Here is a 17310-nt window from a genome sequence, read left to right on the forward strand (position 1 = left end):
ACTGAATGCTGCTCCGGAGCTGGCTTGTGATGATGTATCATGGCCTGAGGGATGTCAATGAAACCAAAAGAATGTGTTTAGTGGTGCTGCTCTTATTGAAAAGTTATACTAGCCAGTTAATAAATGCACTTTTTGGCTTGATTGACATCTCTCATGTTGGGATACATCATAACTAACCAGCTCTATCATTATACAGCCCATGTGTAATGAGCAGATGAAGCCTGGGCTGGTCCATCTAACAGTGGTGGAAGCCATCAAAGCTGGGTTGTGATTATGTATCCCGACCTGAGGGACATCAATTTAGAGGCCGACCAGTCTGAATCTTTAGAGAAACAATATTACCCCATGACTCCCTTTTTAGCAAGTAGTTTGCATGCAACTCTTTCAAAATGTTTCTATTGGTTATTATAACAGCTACAAAGAATCTGGAAAGAATATTTTTGACCTATTAAGCTCAGTGTAGTTTTCAAACTGGAACCCAAGTTCCCCTATTAAGTTAGAAGCTAAAAAGTGCAAACCGCTTTCCAAAAGTGTTATTAAGAGGGGGGAGAACCAGGCAAAAATGCCCAGGACCCAAATTTACCAGCAACTAACCAATATAAGATCAGATCACTTTCTGGTAACCTAGAACGATTCTACTAGTTAGTTTCTCAAATGTTCTCTCGCCCTGTGCATGGCTTCCAGTAGAAGAATAAGACATAAAGCAAAATGTGTCCTTACATTGAATATTGATTTATTTATATATGTAACCTTGTGTAGGTCACAATATAGCTGACCACTCTAACCCTTTGCACTTTCTCACATTTGATCACTGAAGGTAGGTGTCAGGAGAAGACCTCTCTTCTACATTGTGAATCTGATTCTCCCCAGCATCCTCCTCATGATAATGGATATTATCGGCTTCTATATTCCTCCAGAGTGTGGGGAGAGGATATCATTTAAGATCACTCTTCTTCTGGGTTACTCTGTCTTCCTCATCATTGTATCTGATACATTACCTGCAACCGGAGCTCCGTTAATAGGTGAGACCAGAGCAATATAGACATAAGTGTGCTGTACACCAAACTGGAATAAAATGTGAGTTAGAGTGGCTGTCCCAACATATCAAGTCATCATCTATTCAAAGAATAGATGATAACCTGCTGATCACTGGGGGTCCCACAACTGGGCTCCCCATTATCCTGAGAGCGAGGTTCTGAAGTCCCCTGTTCAAACAGAACTACGGTCACCATGCACACCACTGCCTATGACAATGAATGGCATGATGATGCACATTTGAGGCTTTTGCTCTGTTCAAGCAAGGCACTTTAGAGCCTCGCTCTCAGGATCATGGGGGTCTAACAGGAAAATTATCCAGTAGCAACACAGGCAGTTATATGAAGAGAATTACAGGAACACATACTTCCACAAACTAGATCAGGCACACTGATTGAACTGTCCGCACTTTTACTTCGGGCACAGAGATATGCACTGAATTACAGTTGAAACCAAAAGTTTCCATACACTATATAAAAAGACACATTTACATGTTTTTCTCAATATCTGACATGAAATCAGAATAAACCTTTCCCATTTTAGGTCAATTAGGATTACCATCATTTTTAATATTTGCCAAATGCCAGAATAATGAGAGAGAATGTTTTAAGGCATTTTTATTACTTACTGCAAAGTCAAAAGTTTACATACATTTTATTAGTATTTGGTACCATTGTCCTTAAACTGAATGACTTGGGTCAAATGTTTGGGATATCCTTCCACAAGCTTCTCACAGTAGTTGGTCGGAATTTGGGCCCATTCCTCCTGACAAAACTGGTGTAACTGATCCAGGTTTGTAGGTCGCCTTGCTCGCACCTGCCTTTTCAGCTTTGCCCATAAATTTTCAATAGGATTGAGATCAGGGCTGTGTGATAACATTGATTTGTTATCCTTAAGCCACTTTGTTACCATTTTGGCAGTATGCTTCTGGTCACTGTCCATTTCGGAGACTCATTTCCGCCCAAGCTTTAACTTCCTGGCTGATGTCTTGAGATGTTGCCTCAGTATTGCCACATAATCTTCTTTTTTCATGCCATCTATTGTGTGAAGTGCACCAGTCCCTCCTGCAGCAAAAGAACCCCACAACATCATGCTGCCACCCCCGTGTTTCACAGTTGGGATGGTGTTCTTAGGCTTCCAAGCTTCTCTCTTTTTCCTCCAAACGTAACGATGATCATTATGCCCAAAAAGTTAAATTTTAGTTTCATCAGACCACAGGACATGTCTTCAAAAATTAAGGTCTTTGTTACTGTGTGCATTTGTAAACATTAATCTGCTTTTTTATGTTTGTAATGGCTTCTTCCTGGCAGAGTAGCCTTTCAGCCCATGTTGATACAGTACTTGTTTCACTGTGGACATTGACACAATCTTACCAGCTTCCGCCATCATCTTCACAAGCTCTTTTGCTTTTGTCCTTGGGTTGATATGCACATGTCGGAGCAAAGCAAGTTCATCTCTGGGACACAGAACCCATCTCCTTCCTGAGTGGTATGATGGCTGGACATTCCCATCTTGTTTGTACTTGCATATAATTGTTTGTACAGATGAGCGAGTCACCTTCAGGTATCTTGAAATTGTACCCAAGGATGAGCCAGACTTGTGCAAGTCCACAATTCTCTTTCTGATATCTTGGCTGATTTCTTTAGACTTTCCCATGATGCTACACAAAGAAGCAGTGTATTTCAGGTGTATTTCAGCTGTGCATTAAAATACATCCACAGATGTGTCTCTAATTAACTCAGATGTTGCAAAAAACCTATCTGAAGCTTCCAAAACATGACATCACCATATAGGCAGTCCAGAATTGTTTAAAGGCATGGTGTATGTAAACTTTTGACTTTGCAGTAAGTAATAAAAATGCCTTAAAACATTTTCTCTCACATTATTCTGCCATTTGTCAAATATTAAACATTATGGTAATCCTAATGGAGCTAAAACGGGAAAGATTTATTCTGATTTCATGTCGGATATTGAGAAAAACATGCATATGGGTCTTTTTATATAGTGTATGTAAACTTCTGGTTTCAACTGTATGTACAGTCTTTTAATGGAGGTTCTGTCTTGAGACAGCTGTCTGCAGATGTAGAGCTTTTCCTTGTGGATTTGAAGGAGATGGACATACTGCCCACATTCCACATTGAAGAATAAGTGTAATGTTATATTGTGTAATGTAAATGTGACATGCATTAATAATGTTGGTATTGTATGTTGCCCAACCATAGGAAAAGTTACAGTTAAGTTTGGGACTAGCCCGGTGTGGGAGGGGCTAAGCTGATGTGACAGAGATGGTTTCCTGTCAGTATTTGAAATTGGGCTCAGTGTGCGTAGAAAGCAGGCATTTGATCAGTAAACAGTGCCGCATGACGTGGTTGTCCCTAATGTGAAAGGAGACCGTGACAGAGGATAGCGAGATCCTAGTGGAAGGAAGGGGACAAGTGACCAAAAGAGCAGAGTGATTGATCAGAGACAGGTCCCAGGAGAGGGCGCAAAGCAGTATGGCCCAGAGGTTATAACTCCAAGAGGTAACGGGACAGAGTACGTGAGATGAAGGCAGCGCCCCAGGTGAGAGTTCAAAGGAGTTAGGGACAAGAAGATAAGTACCGGCCATACTGGCAATATTGTTTACTAGAGGGGAAAGAAGACGTGAGATTAGGATTCTTGCTAACTGGACTGTATTACTGGGCTGTGTTGAAGTAGTGAGAAATGGTGAAGATAGAGAATGAGTGAGTAAAAAGGAAGGTATTGAAACTGGGTGTGGAAAATGCTCTGTTTTGTGAAGGAAACGTTCACAAAGTTGTGTACCCGCTATCTACTGTATATAATCCCCACCAAGTTATCCTTTAGTAAAGAGTTTATTTTTGGCTGGTGGTCTCCCTTATTGAACTGTTAAACATCTGGTCCTGGCATCGGTTACAAGGGCATAGTGCCCCCACAACACAAGTCCACACACCCAGCCAGGACCCCCACCTTCATGTAACGTGCTGGGGCGTAAGAGATGAGGAACTCACCCACAGCTACGGCCCCGCTCCACGTTGCAAATTTGTCTGACGAGCCTAAGCTATGTTGATGTCTAATACAAGGGTTGGACATTGACCGTTAGCATAGCTACTACCAATCAGTGGCACTGGAGATCCAGCTTTCATGATCTTGGAGAAGAGCTTATTTGTAATGCTTATTCACAGGTAGTATTGTCTGACCTATAAGACTCTCCACATGGAATAGCATTACCCTATAGACCTCCATCAAAAGCCCCTCACCCACCCAGCCAGTCAACTGCTCTGTACTGATGACGGGCAGAAGTCCTAAAACAGCTTTCCACAGAAGGTTGCCTTTTGGAGTAAACTCTAGTTTGGCTAAATATTCTAGTTGTTGCGTCAAGGTTTGTTAAAGGATCAGATCTTGACTTAGAGGGTAGCTACCAAATAGCGCTAGAGAACCAGGTGGATTATAGTTAATACTATACCGACACATTAAAACAAAGCCGCAGAGGGAAAACCCTTTCTGATCAATGTTCATCTGTTCTGTACATTGGCCCAGACCAGATGCAGGTGGTGATATATTAAAGGAATTATCCAAAACTTCAATATTGATGGCTTATTTTTTAAGCTAGGTCATCAATATCAGATTGGTGGGGTCTAAAACCTGACACCCCCACTGATCAGCGGTTACCATGTCCCACAACAGTTGGACGTATACTGGAATAGCAGAGCTCCCTACACCATGTAGTGGTCATTCTTGAGTAGTCATGAGCGAGCACTAAAATGCTCGGGTACTCGTTGCTCGGGTCGAGCACATTGGAGTACTCAGGTGCTCGACCCGAGCTACAAGCCCAATGTAAGTCTATGGGAAACTCAAGCATTTTTCAGGTGGCTCCCCCCGGCGGTCTGCAGAGGGCCTAAAAATTGCCAAAATCAATGGGAACAGTGCTCAAATGACATGGGGACAGCATGGAGAAGACCCCTGGAAGCATCTCTGACTCCCAGATCACTGCTGTCAACAACGTTGTCAGAGGTATTACTCCACTTTTACGGACTCACAATAAAACATACAAAAACTAAACCAAAATGGATTTTCCTGGGAAATATGTTAAGTAACATCCTTTCCAGGTTAATGACTTGTATATAAGGCAAAATAAAGAACCACAAACAAAAATGCTCCTCCACACCTTGGGCTATGTTCACACGTAGCGTTTTTGATGCGTTTTTTCACTTTTGCATTGCTTTCAACCGTGACAAATGCATTCACAAGGAAATGTAATTTTAACATTTTACAACCTTATCTGGCCATGTGGTGTGTGAGATATCATCAGACACATCGTGTTTCATTTATGAAGGAGGGACTCTGAAAGTCACAAAGCCTATTCTTATAGGGCCATCAGGCGGCCTTTACTATTCTTAAAGGGCCAGCAGTCGGCCCTCACTATTCTTAGAGAGCCATCAGCCGGCTATGTTTTATTGTTCCCATTACTAAAGAATGGGTCTCCTATACTGTTATTGCGTATGCAGTGAGTGCCAGAGCTGCCCAAAATTTCGATGCACCCCAATACCCCTGTGAAGAGACTTAGAGGAGGGCCTCCTGAAAACAATGTTCCCATTATTAGGAAGTAGGTCTCCCATTGTGTTTGCCTATGCAGTGAATGCAAAGGTTGCCAAAAATTTGGAGGCACTCCAATGCCCCTTGGAAAAGACGTGGAGGTCAGAGGGCCTCCTGAAAACAAGGTTCCCATTATTAAGAAGTGGGTCTCCCATAGTGTTTGCCTATGCATTGAATGCAAGGGTTGCCAAAAATTTGGAGGCACTCCAATGCCCCATTGGAAGAGACGTGGAGGTCAGAGGGCCTCCTGAAAACAATGTTCCCATTATTAGAAAGTGGGTCTCCTATTGTGTTTGCCTATGCAGTGAATGCAAGGGTTGCCAAAAATTTGGAGGCACTCCAATGCCCCTTGGAAGAGACGTAGAGGGCCTCATAAAGAAATATTCCCATTATTAGGAAGTGGGTCTCCCACAGTGTTGGCCTGAGCAGAAAATGCAAGGGCTGCCAAAAATTTGGAGGCACTCCAATGCCCCTTGGAAGAGACGTGGAGGTCAGAGGGCCTCCTGAAAACAATGTTCCCATTATTAAGAAGTGGGTCTCCCATTGTGTTTGCCTATGCAGAGAATGCAAGGGTTGCCAAAAATTTGAAGGCACTCCAATGCCCCTTGGAAGAGACGTGGAGGTCAGAGGGCCTCCTGAAAACAATGTTCCCATTATTAGGAAGTGGGTCTCCCATTGTCTTTGCCTATGCAGTGAATGCAAGGATTGCCAAAAATTTGAAGGCACTCCAATGCCCCTTGGAAGAGACGTGGAGGTCAGAGGGCTTCCTGAAAACAATGTTCCCATTAATAGGAAGTGGGTCTCTCATTGTGTTTGCCTATGCAGTGAATGCAAGGGTTGCCAAATATTGGGAGGCACTCCAATGCCCCTTGGAAGAGACATGGAGCAGGGCCTCATAAAAAAATGTTCCCATTAGAAAGGAGCGGGCCTCCTATACTTGTGATGCCCATGCACTAAGTGTATGGGCTGACAAACATTTAACCCTGGGGGGTATACATGAACATACGGTATAAATTTTTATTTTTTACGGGCATCATAAACACCCTTTAAAAAAATTATGTGGGTGTTGCATCACGGACCACGGTCATGCTGGTGATATGATGGTGGAGGATTAGGAGAAGGAGGAGGACAAGAGCAAATAGCCAAAATCAGGAAGCGTATACCCATGTGTGGGTGTGAAAAGGTGCATGGGAATACACCTCCCAAGAAAAGACACTGGATTCGAGTTTATGTTACGCTGCTATCATTCGGTGGTGTTGAGAAGTGTGGCCCAATCCAGCCCTTGTTCATTTTTATAATAGTCAGCCTGTCAGCATTTTCAGTTGACAGGCGGATGCGCTTATCAGTTATAATTCCACCAGCGGCACTAAAAACCGGCTCTGATAAAACGCTGGTGGCAAGGCAGGCCAGGACCTCCAAAGCATAGAGAGCCAGTTCATTCCACGTATCTAGCTTGGATACCCAATAATTATAAGGCACAGAGGAAACGCGGAGGACGTTGGTATGGTCGGCAAGGTACTCCCTCAGCATCTTCCCAAACTTTGCACTCCTTGTGATAGTTCCCCGCGCCTCAGGGCCTGTGCGATGGGAGGGGCTGAGAAAACTCTCCCAGAACTTTGACAGTGTTCCCCTGCCTCTGCTGGATTGGAGTTGTGTCTCTCTCGTCTGTACTCCTTGGTTGTCCAACGAAGTGTGACTTCTGCCGCCAGAGTTTTCAAATGGGAATTTTTCTAATAGTTCCGCAACAAAGGCCTTCTGGTACAGCCCCATTTTTGTAGACTTGTCCGCCTCAGGAATAAAAGATATAAAGTTCTCCTTGTAGCGTGAGTCTAGAAATGTCACCAACCAGTAATGACTGTCACCCAAAATTTTGAGAACATGAGGATCATGGGAAGGGCAGCGTAGCATAAACTCAGCCATGCGTGCCAGACTGCTAACAGGCAAGACTTCCATGTCCTCACCAAGAGGATGACTGACCATGCTATCCTCCTCCACCTCTCACGCTGAACAGATGGTATAACAGCTGTGCAGTTAGTACCATCTATAGCGCATGAAACTCCTGTTCTTCCTCCTCCTCCTCTTCCTCATTGTCACCCAATCCACGTTGGGATGAGATGAGGCTGGGCTGTGTGTAATCACCCTGTATGGCTCCTTGCTCCATCTCATCGTGCTCCGCCTGCAATGTATCCTCTTTGATTGTGAGCAGAGAGCGTTTCAGAAGACAGAGAAGCGGGATGGTGATGCTAATTATGGTGTCATCGCCGCTCACCATCTTGGTGGAGTCCTGAAAGTTTTGGAGGATGGTACATATGTCTGACATCCATGTCCACTCCTGAGGTCTTATGTGTGGAGTCTGAACTGAATACCGACGGCCTTGTTGATGCTGGTACTCAACAACTGCCCTCTTCTGCTCACAAATCCTTCCCAACATCTGCAGTGTACAGTTCCAACGCGTGGGGACATCACACACCAGTCTGTGAGCCAAAAGCTGCAAACGCTGCTGAAACACGGCAAGGGCAGCGGAAGCTGTAGGTGACTTTCTAAAATGGGCACGCTGGCAGCGTACTTTAACAAGCAGATCCTGCAGCTTCGGGTATGATTAGAGAAACCGCTGAACCACGAGGTTAACATGGGCCAGGTATTGTACGTGTGTGAGCTCGCCTTCCCTTAGAGCCGCCACCAGGTTCCGGCCATTGTCACACACGACCATGTCTGGCTGTAGGTTCAGCGGTGTGAGCCACAGATCTGCCTGCTCTTTCAGAGCTGTCCACAACTCTTCAGCATTGTGTGGTTTGTCACCTAAGTGACGCACCCCCTGGGCCTGTGCTGTGCAGGGGGATACCCGGAGCCGGATCTCTGGGGATTGTAGTCCTCTGTGGCGGTGACCCGGTCCGTGCCCAGGGCGGTCAAACCAGTGGCAGTCTTAAGTAATAACAATGTCCGACTATGCCACCCGTGGATTGCGGTCAGTGGGGACCGCCGCTGCGCTGCAGACCGCTGAGGCTGATGTAATTTGCGCAGCCGAGTATGGAATAACTCCCCACGGGAGAAGTATTGCCTCAGGGCAGCTAGTGTGGATGATGAGAGTGATGGTGTGAGCGTCCCAGTACTAATGGTGCTGGTGCGGCGATGAAACACAGAGACGTGTGGTGCAGTTCAGGGTCTTTACTGATGGTATAAAGCAGACCCTCCCAGGAGTACTGGTTAGCAGTAGGGGCATGGTCAGTCTGTGAGCAAGCAGGATCTCCCCTGGCCAGGTGGAGTTGTAGGCCTCCCCGACTATCTGCACTCTTTCCTGGCTACCTTGCTCTATGCGGGTAGAAGTAGCCCACGTCCCTGAGTATACCGTGTGGTGCTCACCCGTATGGCCGGTGACTTGGGGCCTTCCGTTAGCCTCCGCTTCACGATGGCGGTGCTGGTCCCTTGCTTGTGACCGTGCCTCCGGGCTTCTAAGGCCAGAGGACATGGAATCCCCTGCCGGTTGGATTCTGCTGCTGGACCTGGATGTCCCCACAGCCTCGGACTCCGTGTCCGGGTTTAGTGTCCTCAGCCAAGGCGAGCTTTCTAGCTTCCAGCCTCTGGCACTCACTCCTGCTCCTACAGAGCTCCTGTTGTAACTCTCCCTTTCCAGGCTCTGACTGCTCTGCTTGTTCTGCAGGCTCTGTCTGACCTAATCCCACCCCAGACCCAGTTTATAAGGCCAGATTCCTCCCCTCCCAGGTCTGGGTGGGCCGTGTTGCATGCTTAGGGATCCTGACCAGAGAAACCTCCCACTTGCTCTCAGACATAATATCTCTATTACTGTGGTAACCAGACCCCTGGGGTGCCACATTCCCCCTTAGTACATTTTAGTACTCCGGGACTAAACACATTTTTTTAAAGAAACATAAATACAGGGTATAACAATAATACAATAACATATTTACAAGAAGCTTTAGTTCTTTAAAGGTCACGGCGTGTCCGCAACCGGGTGTCCATATCACCCAAGGTGAAGCTTTAAGCGAAGTAGAGGACCTGTCCAAAGCAAACCCCTTGCGTTGGCCCTGGGCGTGGCTGCAAGGCTGGAGCTAGCTACTTTGGGCTGCAAGTAGGCCACACCAGACAGGTTTTCTCTTCCGCGGCCGTCTTCGCAAGAGGCACCAAGGTGCAACTATCTACAAGAATTGTTCCGGTTATCTAGTGTCCATAACCTGTTAGTCCAAATAAATCTGCAGGGTAACTGAGAAACATAATTAATAACAGGCAACAAACATAAACCATAAACATTTTCAAGAAACAGGTAAATTTACAGTGCATTACTTTAGATTTTCCAGCGAGCGGGCATTTGAGCTCTAGTGACTCTAGTGGACCTACGGAGCTCACTAACTGGTCCTGCACTACAGGGTGTAGGAGGTGTTATGGGTAAGCTGGGCAGCTGTCTGCGCACTCTTTGGCTCACTAGGGGCTCAGCAGGCTCACTAGTAGCAGAGGGTTGATTCTCCTGTGCTGCTGGTATGGATTCTTCTGCCTCCTGGGCCGGCTGCTCTTCCAGCTCTACCTGGTCTTCTGTAGGCACTTGAGGGGCTGGCTGGAGAAAGGTGAGGACGGGCACCACGATAGCATTGTTTACTTGTGTCCAGGACCGGGGAAAGTCTCCGAGTACGGTGCTGATCATTTCCTCCTTTTCCTCTATGGGTTGAGGGTCTTCCTGATCTTCATCCGTGCTTTGCAACTTCTCGGGGCACTTTTTCAGGTGGTCTCTGGAGACAGTGGCTGTGGTCTCTCCTCCATCCTTGCTGATGACGTACACCTTTGGATTATTGTGGCTTGAGGGCAGTAAGGTGTACGGGTCCTTTTCCCACTGATCGTCCAACTTATGGAGCCGCCTTTTCCTTTTCAAGACCTGCTCTCCAGGTACCAGGGGAACAGCGGGAGCATGTTGGTTATAAATCCTCTCCTGCCTTTCTCTTGATTGACAGAGACTTCGCTCGACGCTCTCCTGTACTTTCCGGTACTGCTGCTGCCGTTCTGTATCCCAGTCTGCCTCTGGCGAGGTGTCCTCAGGTGTCAGGACTCCCATATCCAGGTCAACAGGCAGCCTACCAGGTCTTGCTCGCATTAGGTAAGCCGGGGTACAGTTGGTGGAACCTACGGGATGTGGTTATACAGGTCCACCAGATCGGGCAGTTTCTCAGGCCACAGACTGCGTTCTTCCAGGGGCAATGTTTTTAGCAGATCTATCACCACCTGGTTCATCTTCTCGCAGAGTCCATTGGTTTGGGGGTGATAGGGCGTTGTTCTTATCTTCTTGCAGCCATACAGGTTGCAGAACTCCTGGAAGACCTCCGCTTCGAAGGCTGGTCCTTGGTCCGTCAGCACTTGGTCCAGGTACCCGTGTGGGCGGCAGAAGTGCCGCTGGAAGGCTCTGGCTGCTGTCTGAGCCGTCAGGTCTTTGACAGGGACCACCACCAGGAACCGGGAGTAGTGATCCACGATGGTTAGGGCGTAGACATACCTGCTTCTGCTTGGAGCCAGTTTAACATGGTCCAGAGCGACCAGTTCCAGCAGCTGCCTGGTGATGATGGGCTGCAGGGGAGTCCTCTGGCTGGCACGGTCCCTTCTTCTTAGATTGCACGGGCCACAGTCTCTACACCACCTCTCAATGGCTCCTCTCATGCCTATCCAGTAGAACCGTTCACGCAGCAGGAACTCCAGCTTCTTCCATCCGAAGTGCCCTGCCCCATTGTGGTAGGCCTCCAGCACCATAGCTGCGTCCCGTCTCGGTACCACAACCTACCAGATCAGCTCATGTGTCCGGGAATTGACCATTCTGCGGCACAACTTCTCCTTGTAGAGGAACAGTCTGCTCTTTTCCGTCCACAGTTGCTTGGTCTCTTCCGGAGCGTCTGGGTCGAGGCGGGCGTCAGCCTGGGTCAGCATCCCCTTCACCGGATGGACTGTCACTGTCTTGCGTCTCCGCCCAGTTGTAGTGGGGTAAGGGGTTGAACGTAGCCGTTCGCTGGCCCCTCACACGGTGGGAATACTGGGTAATCCCATGACGGTGAAACGCAGGGAGTTCGATCTCTTCCAATTCTTCAGGATCCTCCCCTTCGTCCGGTAGGTTTGGCATCCTGGACAGGGCGTCCGCGTTGGTATTGGAGCGTCCTGCCCGGTATTTGATCGTGAACTCAAAATTGGACAGGTGGGCCATCCATCTCTGCTCCAGGGCACCCAGTCTTGCAGTGTCCAGGTGTGTCAGCGGGTTGTTGTCCGTGTACACGGTGAACATGGAAGAGGCAAGGTAATGCTTAAAACGTTCGGTTACCACCCACACCACTGCCAGGAACTCTAGCTTGAACGAGCTGTAATTCTCAGGGTTTCTTTCCGTGGGTCGCAGTTTTCGGCTGGCGTAAGCAATTACCCGTTCTCTCCCCTGCTGGATCTGGGACAGTACGGCTCCTAGCCCGATGTTGCTTGCATCCGTGTAGAGGATAAAGGGCTGGCTATAATCAGGGTACGCCAGGATTTCATCCCCCGTGAGGGCCATCTTCAGCTGGCGGAAGGACTCCTCTTCCAGCTTTTCCCATTTGAAGGGTGGCTTCTGGTTTTTGGCCTTCCTGGACTGGCCTATCAGGAGGTCCTGCATAGGAGCTGCCTTTTTGGTAAAACCGGGAATGAATCTTCGGTAGTAGCCTACCAACCCGAGGAACTGCCGCACTTCCTTTATGCTGGATGGTCTTGGCCAGTCCTTAATCACGGTGATCTTGTCAGGGTCGGGGGCTACTCCGTCAGCACTCACCACGTGTCCCAGGTACTGTACCTTTGGCTTCAGTAGATGACACTTTGAGGGTTTTACCTTTAGGCCATAGTTTGCCAGGGCTTCAAACACTTCTGCCAGGTGTTCCAGATGGTCCTCATAGGTCTTGGAATAGATGATGACATCGTCCAGGTATAATAGGACCGTCTCGAAGTTCTGGTGTCCCAGACAGCATTCCATCAACCGCTGGAAGGTTCCTGGTGCGTTGCAGAGCCCGAACGGCATACAGTTAAATTCGCTGAGTCCCATCAGGGTGGTGAATGCGGTCTTCTCCCGGTCCGCCTCTGCTACAGGAACCTGCCAGTTCCCGCTAGTGAGATCCAAAGTAGAGAAGAAGTTAGCAGATTTTAATGCAGCTAAGGACTCTTCTATCCTTGGTAACGGGTACGCATCTTTGTGTGTGATACGGTTGACCTTCCTGTAGTCTACACACATTCTCATGGTGTTGTCTTTCTTTTTCACTAAGACTAGTGGAGCTGCCCAGGGGCTACAGCTGTCCCTAACTACCCCAGCCTCCTTCATGTCTTTTAGCATCCCCTTGGCGTGTTGATAGTGTGCAGGGTGTATGGGTCGGTATCTCTCCTTTATGGGAGGATGGTCTCCCGTGGGGATGTGATGTTCTACCCCCTTTACTCGCCCGAAGTCTAGTGGGTGTTTACTAAACACTCTCTCGTACTCTTGAACCACCCGGTAGACTCCATGTTTTTGGTGTGAGGGAGTGGAGCCAGTACCCAAATGCAGTTGCTGACACCAGTCCTCCATTGGTTTCTTAGAGCCGTTACCTTCCTCTGGTTGAGATGGAGGCAAGGGTTCCACGGCCTGTACAGAGTTCTGGTTGATGGTGAACAATTTGGCTAGCGTGGCATATCGGGGCAGGTATACTTCTCTCTCCCCGATATTGATGATGCGGACGGGCACCCTCCCATGGCGTACATCGACCACCCCCAGGGCTGTCAAAATGGTGGGCCTACTGTCTGAGTAGACGGGTTCTACCATTGCTTGGTAGTCTCTATCTCTTAGACCAATAGCTGCCTGGCACCAAATCATCATCTCACTTTTTGGGGGCATGGCAATAGGGAACGGGTCACACATTCTCACGCTACCTATCTCACCACCAGATAGTTCCACCTGCTGCCGCTTCATCAGTGCCCGGATCTCTTTTTGGAGCACACGCTGCTGGCTGGAACTGGCATTCTTGGCAACCTGCTGCAAAATAAGAATCACCTCTGCAAGACAGTTTTCAATTACGTTAGTATCTAGGGTGATTTTTGGGTGACTCTTGCGACGGTCAATGTCCACAATGATAAGTCCTTGTGCCGGCAGTTCAACTTTACCGACCTTGATGGTCACTTCCTTAAATCCTATCTGTGGCACGGGCTGACCATTGCTGGCGATAATGCTCAGGTCGTCATCTGGGTAGCGGGTTATGTCCGAGTCATTCCAGTACCGCTTGAAGAGCACGTACGGGATGGTGGTGACCTGTGACCCGGTGTCTAATAGGGCACTCATAGGAATGCCGTCCAGTACCACAGGCAAGACCGGACGTCCCCCTACGTATTTGTCACACCAGTTCGATGGGCCTGATGATCTTATGCCTGGGGGTTGGCCCTCTACCCCAGGTTGTGCCCGTTTAAATGACAGTACCTTGCCATATGTCCGGGTTGATTGCAGCGGCGGCAGATGGGTCGTCCGTCCTCATTGTATCTGTCGCTGGGTCTTCCTCTGGCCGGTGGGGTCCTCCTCAGTCGGCGCCATGGGACATCCTCCGGTCCGGATGCCAGCTGGATCTTTCCTGGAGAAGAGACCTGTAAAGACTGCACAGTTCTGGTTAGCGCGGCAACGCTCTTAGTCAGCTCTTGGACCTGATGGTGCAAGTCTGTAGCTGGGTCATTGTTCAAAGCCTGCGCATCAGCTCCCACAGGCCCTGCAGACAAGGGCGCCGCGTCCTGGTGATAAGTGATAGCAGGGCGCCTGTGGGTCACAGCGCCACCTGGTGCCGGTTCTCGGAGCACCCGGATGGCTCGGTCCTTGAACTGTGCAAAGTCCAGGTCAGGGTCCTGTAAGGCCATTGCCCGCAACTGGGTCCGGTGGGCATTGCACATTAGACCCTCAATAAATTGTTCAGTCAACAGCTTGTCTTCATTTCCCACGCTGTCAGGGTCTGCCTGCTTAATGGCTCTCAGGGCCTCTTGTAGGTTTAGAGCATAGTCTCTTATACTTTCGTGTGCCCGTTGTTTGCACCCGTAAAATCTGAGCTTTATTTCGGCTGAGGTGCGGGTATCAAATGTGTCTTTCAGCCGGGCTAGTAACTCTCTGACAGTCCTCTTCTTCCCAGGTGACCAGGACTTTACCTCCCTTTGGGCTGCCCCGATTAACTGGGCCACCAGAATGCTCACTTTTTGCTCTTCTGTGAGGGGGTATACCTGGAAGAGGCTATCAAGTCTTTCCCTAAAGTCACTCAGGGTATGTGACTCCCCTGAGTACTGGGGTAGCCAGGTTGCCCCCGGGATATAGGGCATGGTGAAGGGCATTACTGCAGCAGCGGTTGCGCTGGCGGCCGGTGTGGCGGTGGAGCTCCCCTCGGTGTCCGACATCCTTCTTCCCCCCTAGTGGACCGTGGCCTACCTTGCGATGCTCTTCTTCCGTAGGCCGCGGCTCCGCAGTCGATCGTCGGGGTTGAGGACCTGGCGTCGCGCTCCGATGACGTCAGCTTCGCTCTTCCTTCCTTCCAGGACCTTACGCAGCATCGGAGCGTGGGGCGGAGCGTGGGGCGGAGCTTCGGATCTCGCGCGCTTTCGGCGTCCACGCCCCTCTTCTTCCCGCGCGGCGTCCCGAAGATGGCGTCCGAAGGTGGGAACCAGCTGCAGATGGCGGGAAGAAGGCAGAAGACGGCGGGAAACGGTCCAAGATGGCGTCTGATGGCGGGAATCGGCTCCGGATGGCGGGAAACGACTCCGGACGGCAGGAAACTTCACCACAGGTAAGTTCAAAAGTCTTTTTCAGGCACGCAGTACCCGGTGGTTGCGGGCACGAAATCCTGCCGACTACGCCAAAGTTGACGCGCCCCCTGGGCCTGTGCTGTGCAGGGGGATACCCGGAGCCGGATCGCTGGGGGTTGTAGTCCTCCGTGGCGGGGACCCGGTCCGTGCCCAGGGCGGTCAAACCAGTGGCAGTCTTAAGTAATAACAATGTCTGACTACGCCACCCGTGGATTGCGGTCAGTGGGGACCGCCGCTGCGCTGCAGACCGCTGAGGCTGATGTAATTTGCGCAGCCGAGTATGGAATAACTCCCCACGGGAGAAGTATTGCCTCAGGGCAGCTAGTGTGGATGATGAGAGTGATGGTGTGAGCGTCCCAGTAGTAATGGTGCTGGTGCGGCGATGAAACACAGAGACGTGTGGTGCAGTTCAGGGTCTTTACTGATGGTATAAAGCAGACCCTCCCAGGAGTACTGGTTAGCAGTAGGGGCCTGGTCAGTCTGTGAGCAAGCAGAATCTCCCCTGGCCAGGTGGAGTTGTAGGCCTCCCCGACTATCTGCACTCTTTCCTGGCTACCTTGCTCTATGCGGGTAGAAGTAGCCCACGTCCCTGAGTATGCCGTGTGGTGCTCACCCGTATGGCCGGTGACTTGGGGCCTTCCGTTAGCCTCCGCTTCACGATGGCGGTGCTGGTCCCTTGCTTGTGACCGTGCCTCCGGGCGTCTAAGGCCAGAGGACATGGAATCTCCTGCCGGTTGGATTCTGCTGCTGGACCTGGATGTCCCCACAGCCTCGGAATCCGTGTCCGGGTTTAGTGTCCTCAGCCAAGGCGAGCTTTCTAGCTTCCAGCCTCTGGCACTCACTCCTGCTCCTACAGAGCTCCTGTTGTAACTCTCCCTTTCCAGGCTCTGACTGCTCTGCTTGTTCTGCAGGCTCTGTCTGACCTAATCCCGCCCCAGACCCAGTTTATAAGGGCAGATTCCTCCCCTCCCAGGTCTGGGTGGGCCGTGTTGCATGCTTAGGGCTCCTGACCAGAGAAACCTCCCACTTGCTCTCAGACATAATATCTCTATTACTGTGGTAACCAGACCCCTGGGGTGCCACATAAGCATATTAGCTTCTTCACAGCCTGTTGCTGCTTGGCCGAGGCAGTGCTGCAGTGCTTCCAGCTTGTGACTCATGTGGTCATTTTAGAGATGGAGGCTGAAGACTAGGAGGAGGCTGAGGTGGATGAGGTGCAGGAGCTGTAGACCGTGGGGGCAACCCTTATTGACCTTGGGCCCGCAATCCCTGGTGTCGGGAGGACGTGTTCAGTCCCAAGGTCCGACTGGGTCCCGGCTTCCACTATGTTAACCCAGTGTGCCGTCAGTGAGATGTACCATCCCTGCCCACAAGCACTTGTCCACGTGTCCGTGGTAGGTGGACTTTCCCGGTAACTGCTTTGTTTAGGGCACGGCTAATGTTTTGGGACACGTGCTTGTGTAATGCGGGGACGGCACACCGGGAGAAATAGTGGCGGCTGGGGACCGAGTACCAAGGGATGGCCGCCGCCATCAGGTTGTGGAATGCTTCCGTCTCCACGAGCTTAAAAGGCAACATTTTGAGTGCAAGCAGTCGTGAAATGTGAGAATTTAGTAGTGTGGCCTGTGGGGCGTTGGCTGCGTATTTGCGCTTGCGTTCCAAGGACTGGGGTATGGACAACTGAACGCTGCGCTGGGACAAGGACGTGGACGTGCTTCCGGATGCTGCTACTTGAGAGTGTGCAACGGCAGGTGCAGGGCAGGAGGCATCTTCGCATGCACCATAGACAGTTGTACTGGTAACTTCCTGCATGTTGGTGTTACGGGGAACTGTTGCCCGCCTTCTGTCTGCAGCCACCACACTGCTTCTTCCTGCCTTTTGGGGTGC

General features: G+C 49.8%; 1 protein-coding gene across 1 annotated transcript in view; it reads left to right on the forward strand.

Annotated features, from left to right (window-relative positions):
* The window catches only part of LOC141172602 (5-hydroxytryptamine receptor 3A-like), an 83768-nt gene that overhangs the window by 23487 nt on the left and 42971 nt on the right, over positions 1–17310 (forward strand). Inside the window, exon 7 of the mRNA XM_073657004.1 lies at positions 818–1022. Coding sequence (XP_073513105.1) covers positions 818–1022 — 205 coding nt within the window. The remainder of the gene's footprint in view (positions 1–817; positions 1023–17310) is intronic.

Source organism: Phyllobates terribilis, unplaced genomic scaffold (assembly GCF_046119375.1).
Source record: "Phyllobates terribilis strain yellow unplaced genomic scaffold, ASM4611937v1 Scaffold_12__6_contigs__length_324123572, whole genome shotgun sequence".
NCBI classification, from domain to species: domain Eukaryota; kingdom Metazoa; phylum Chordata; class Amphibia; order Anura; family Dendrobatidae; genus Phyllobates; species Phyllobates terribilis.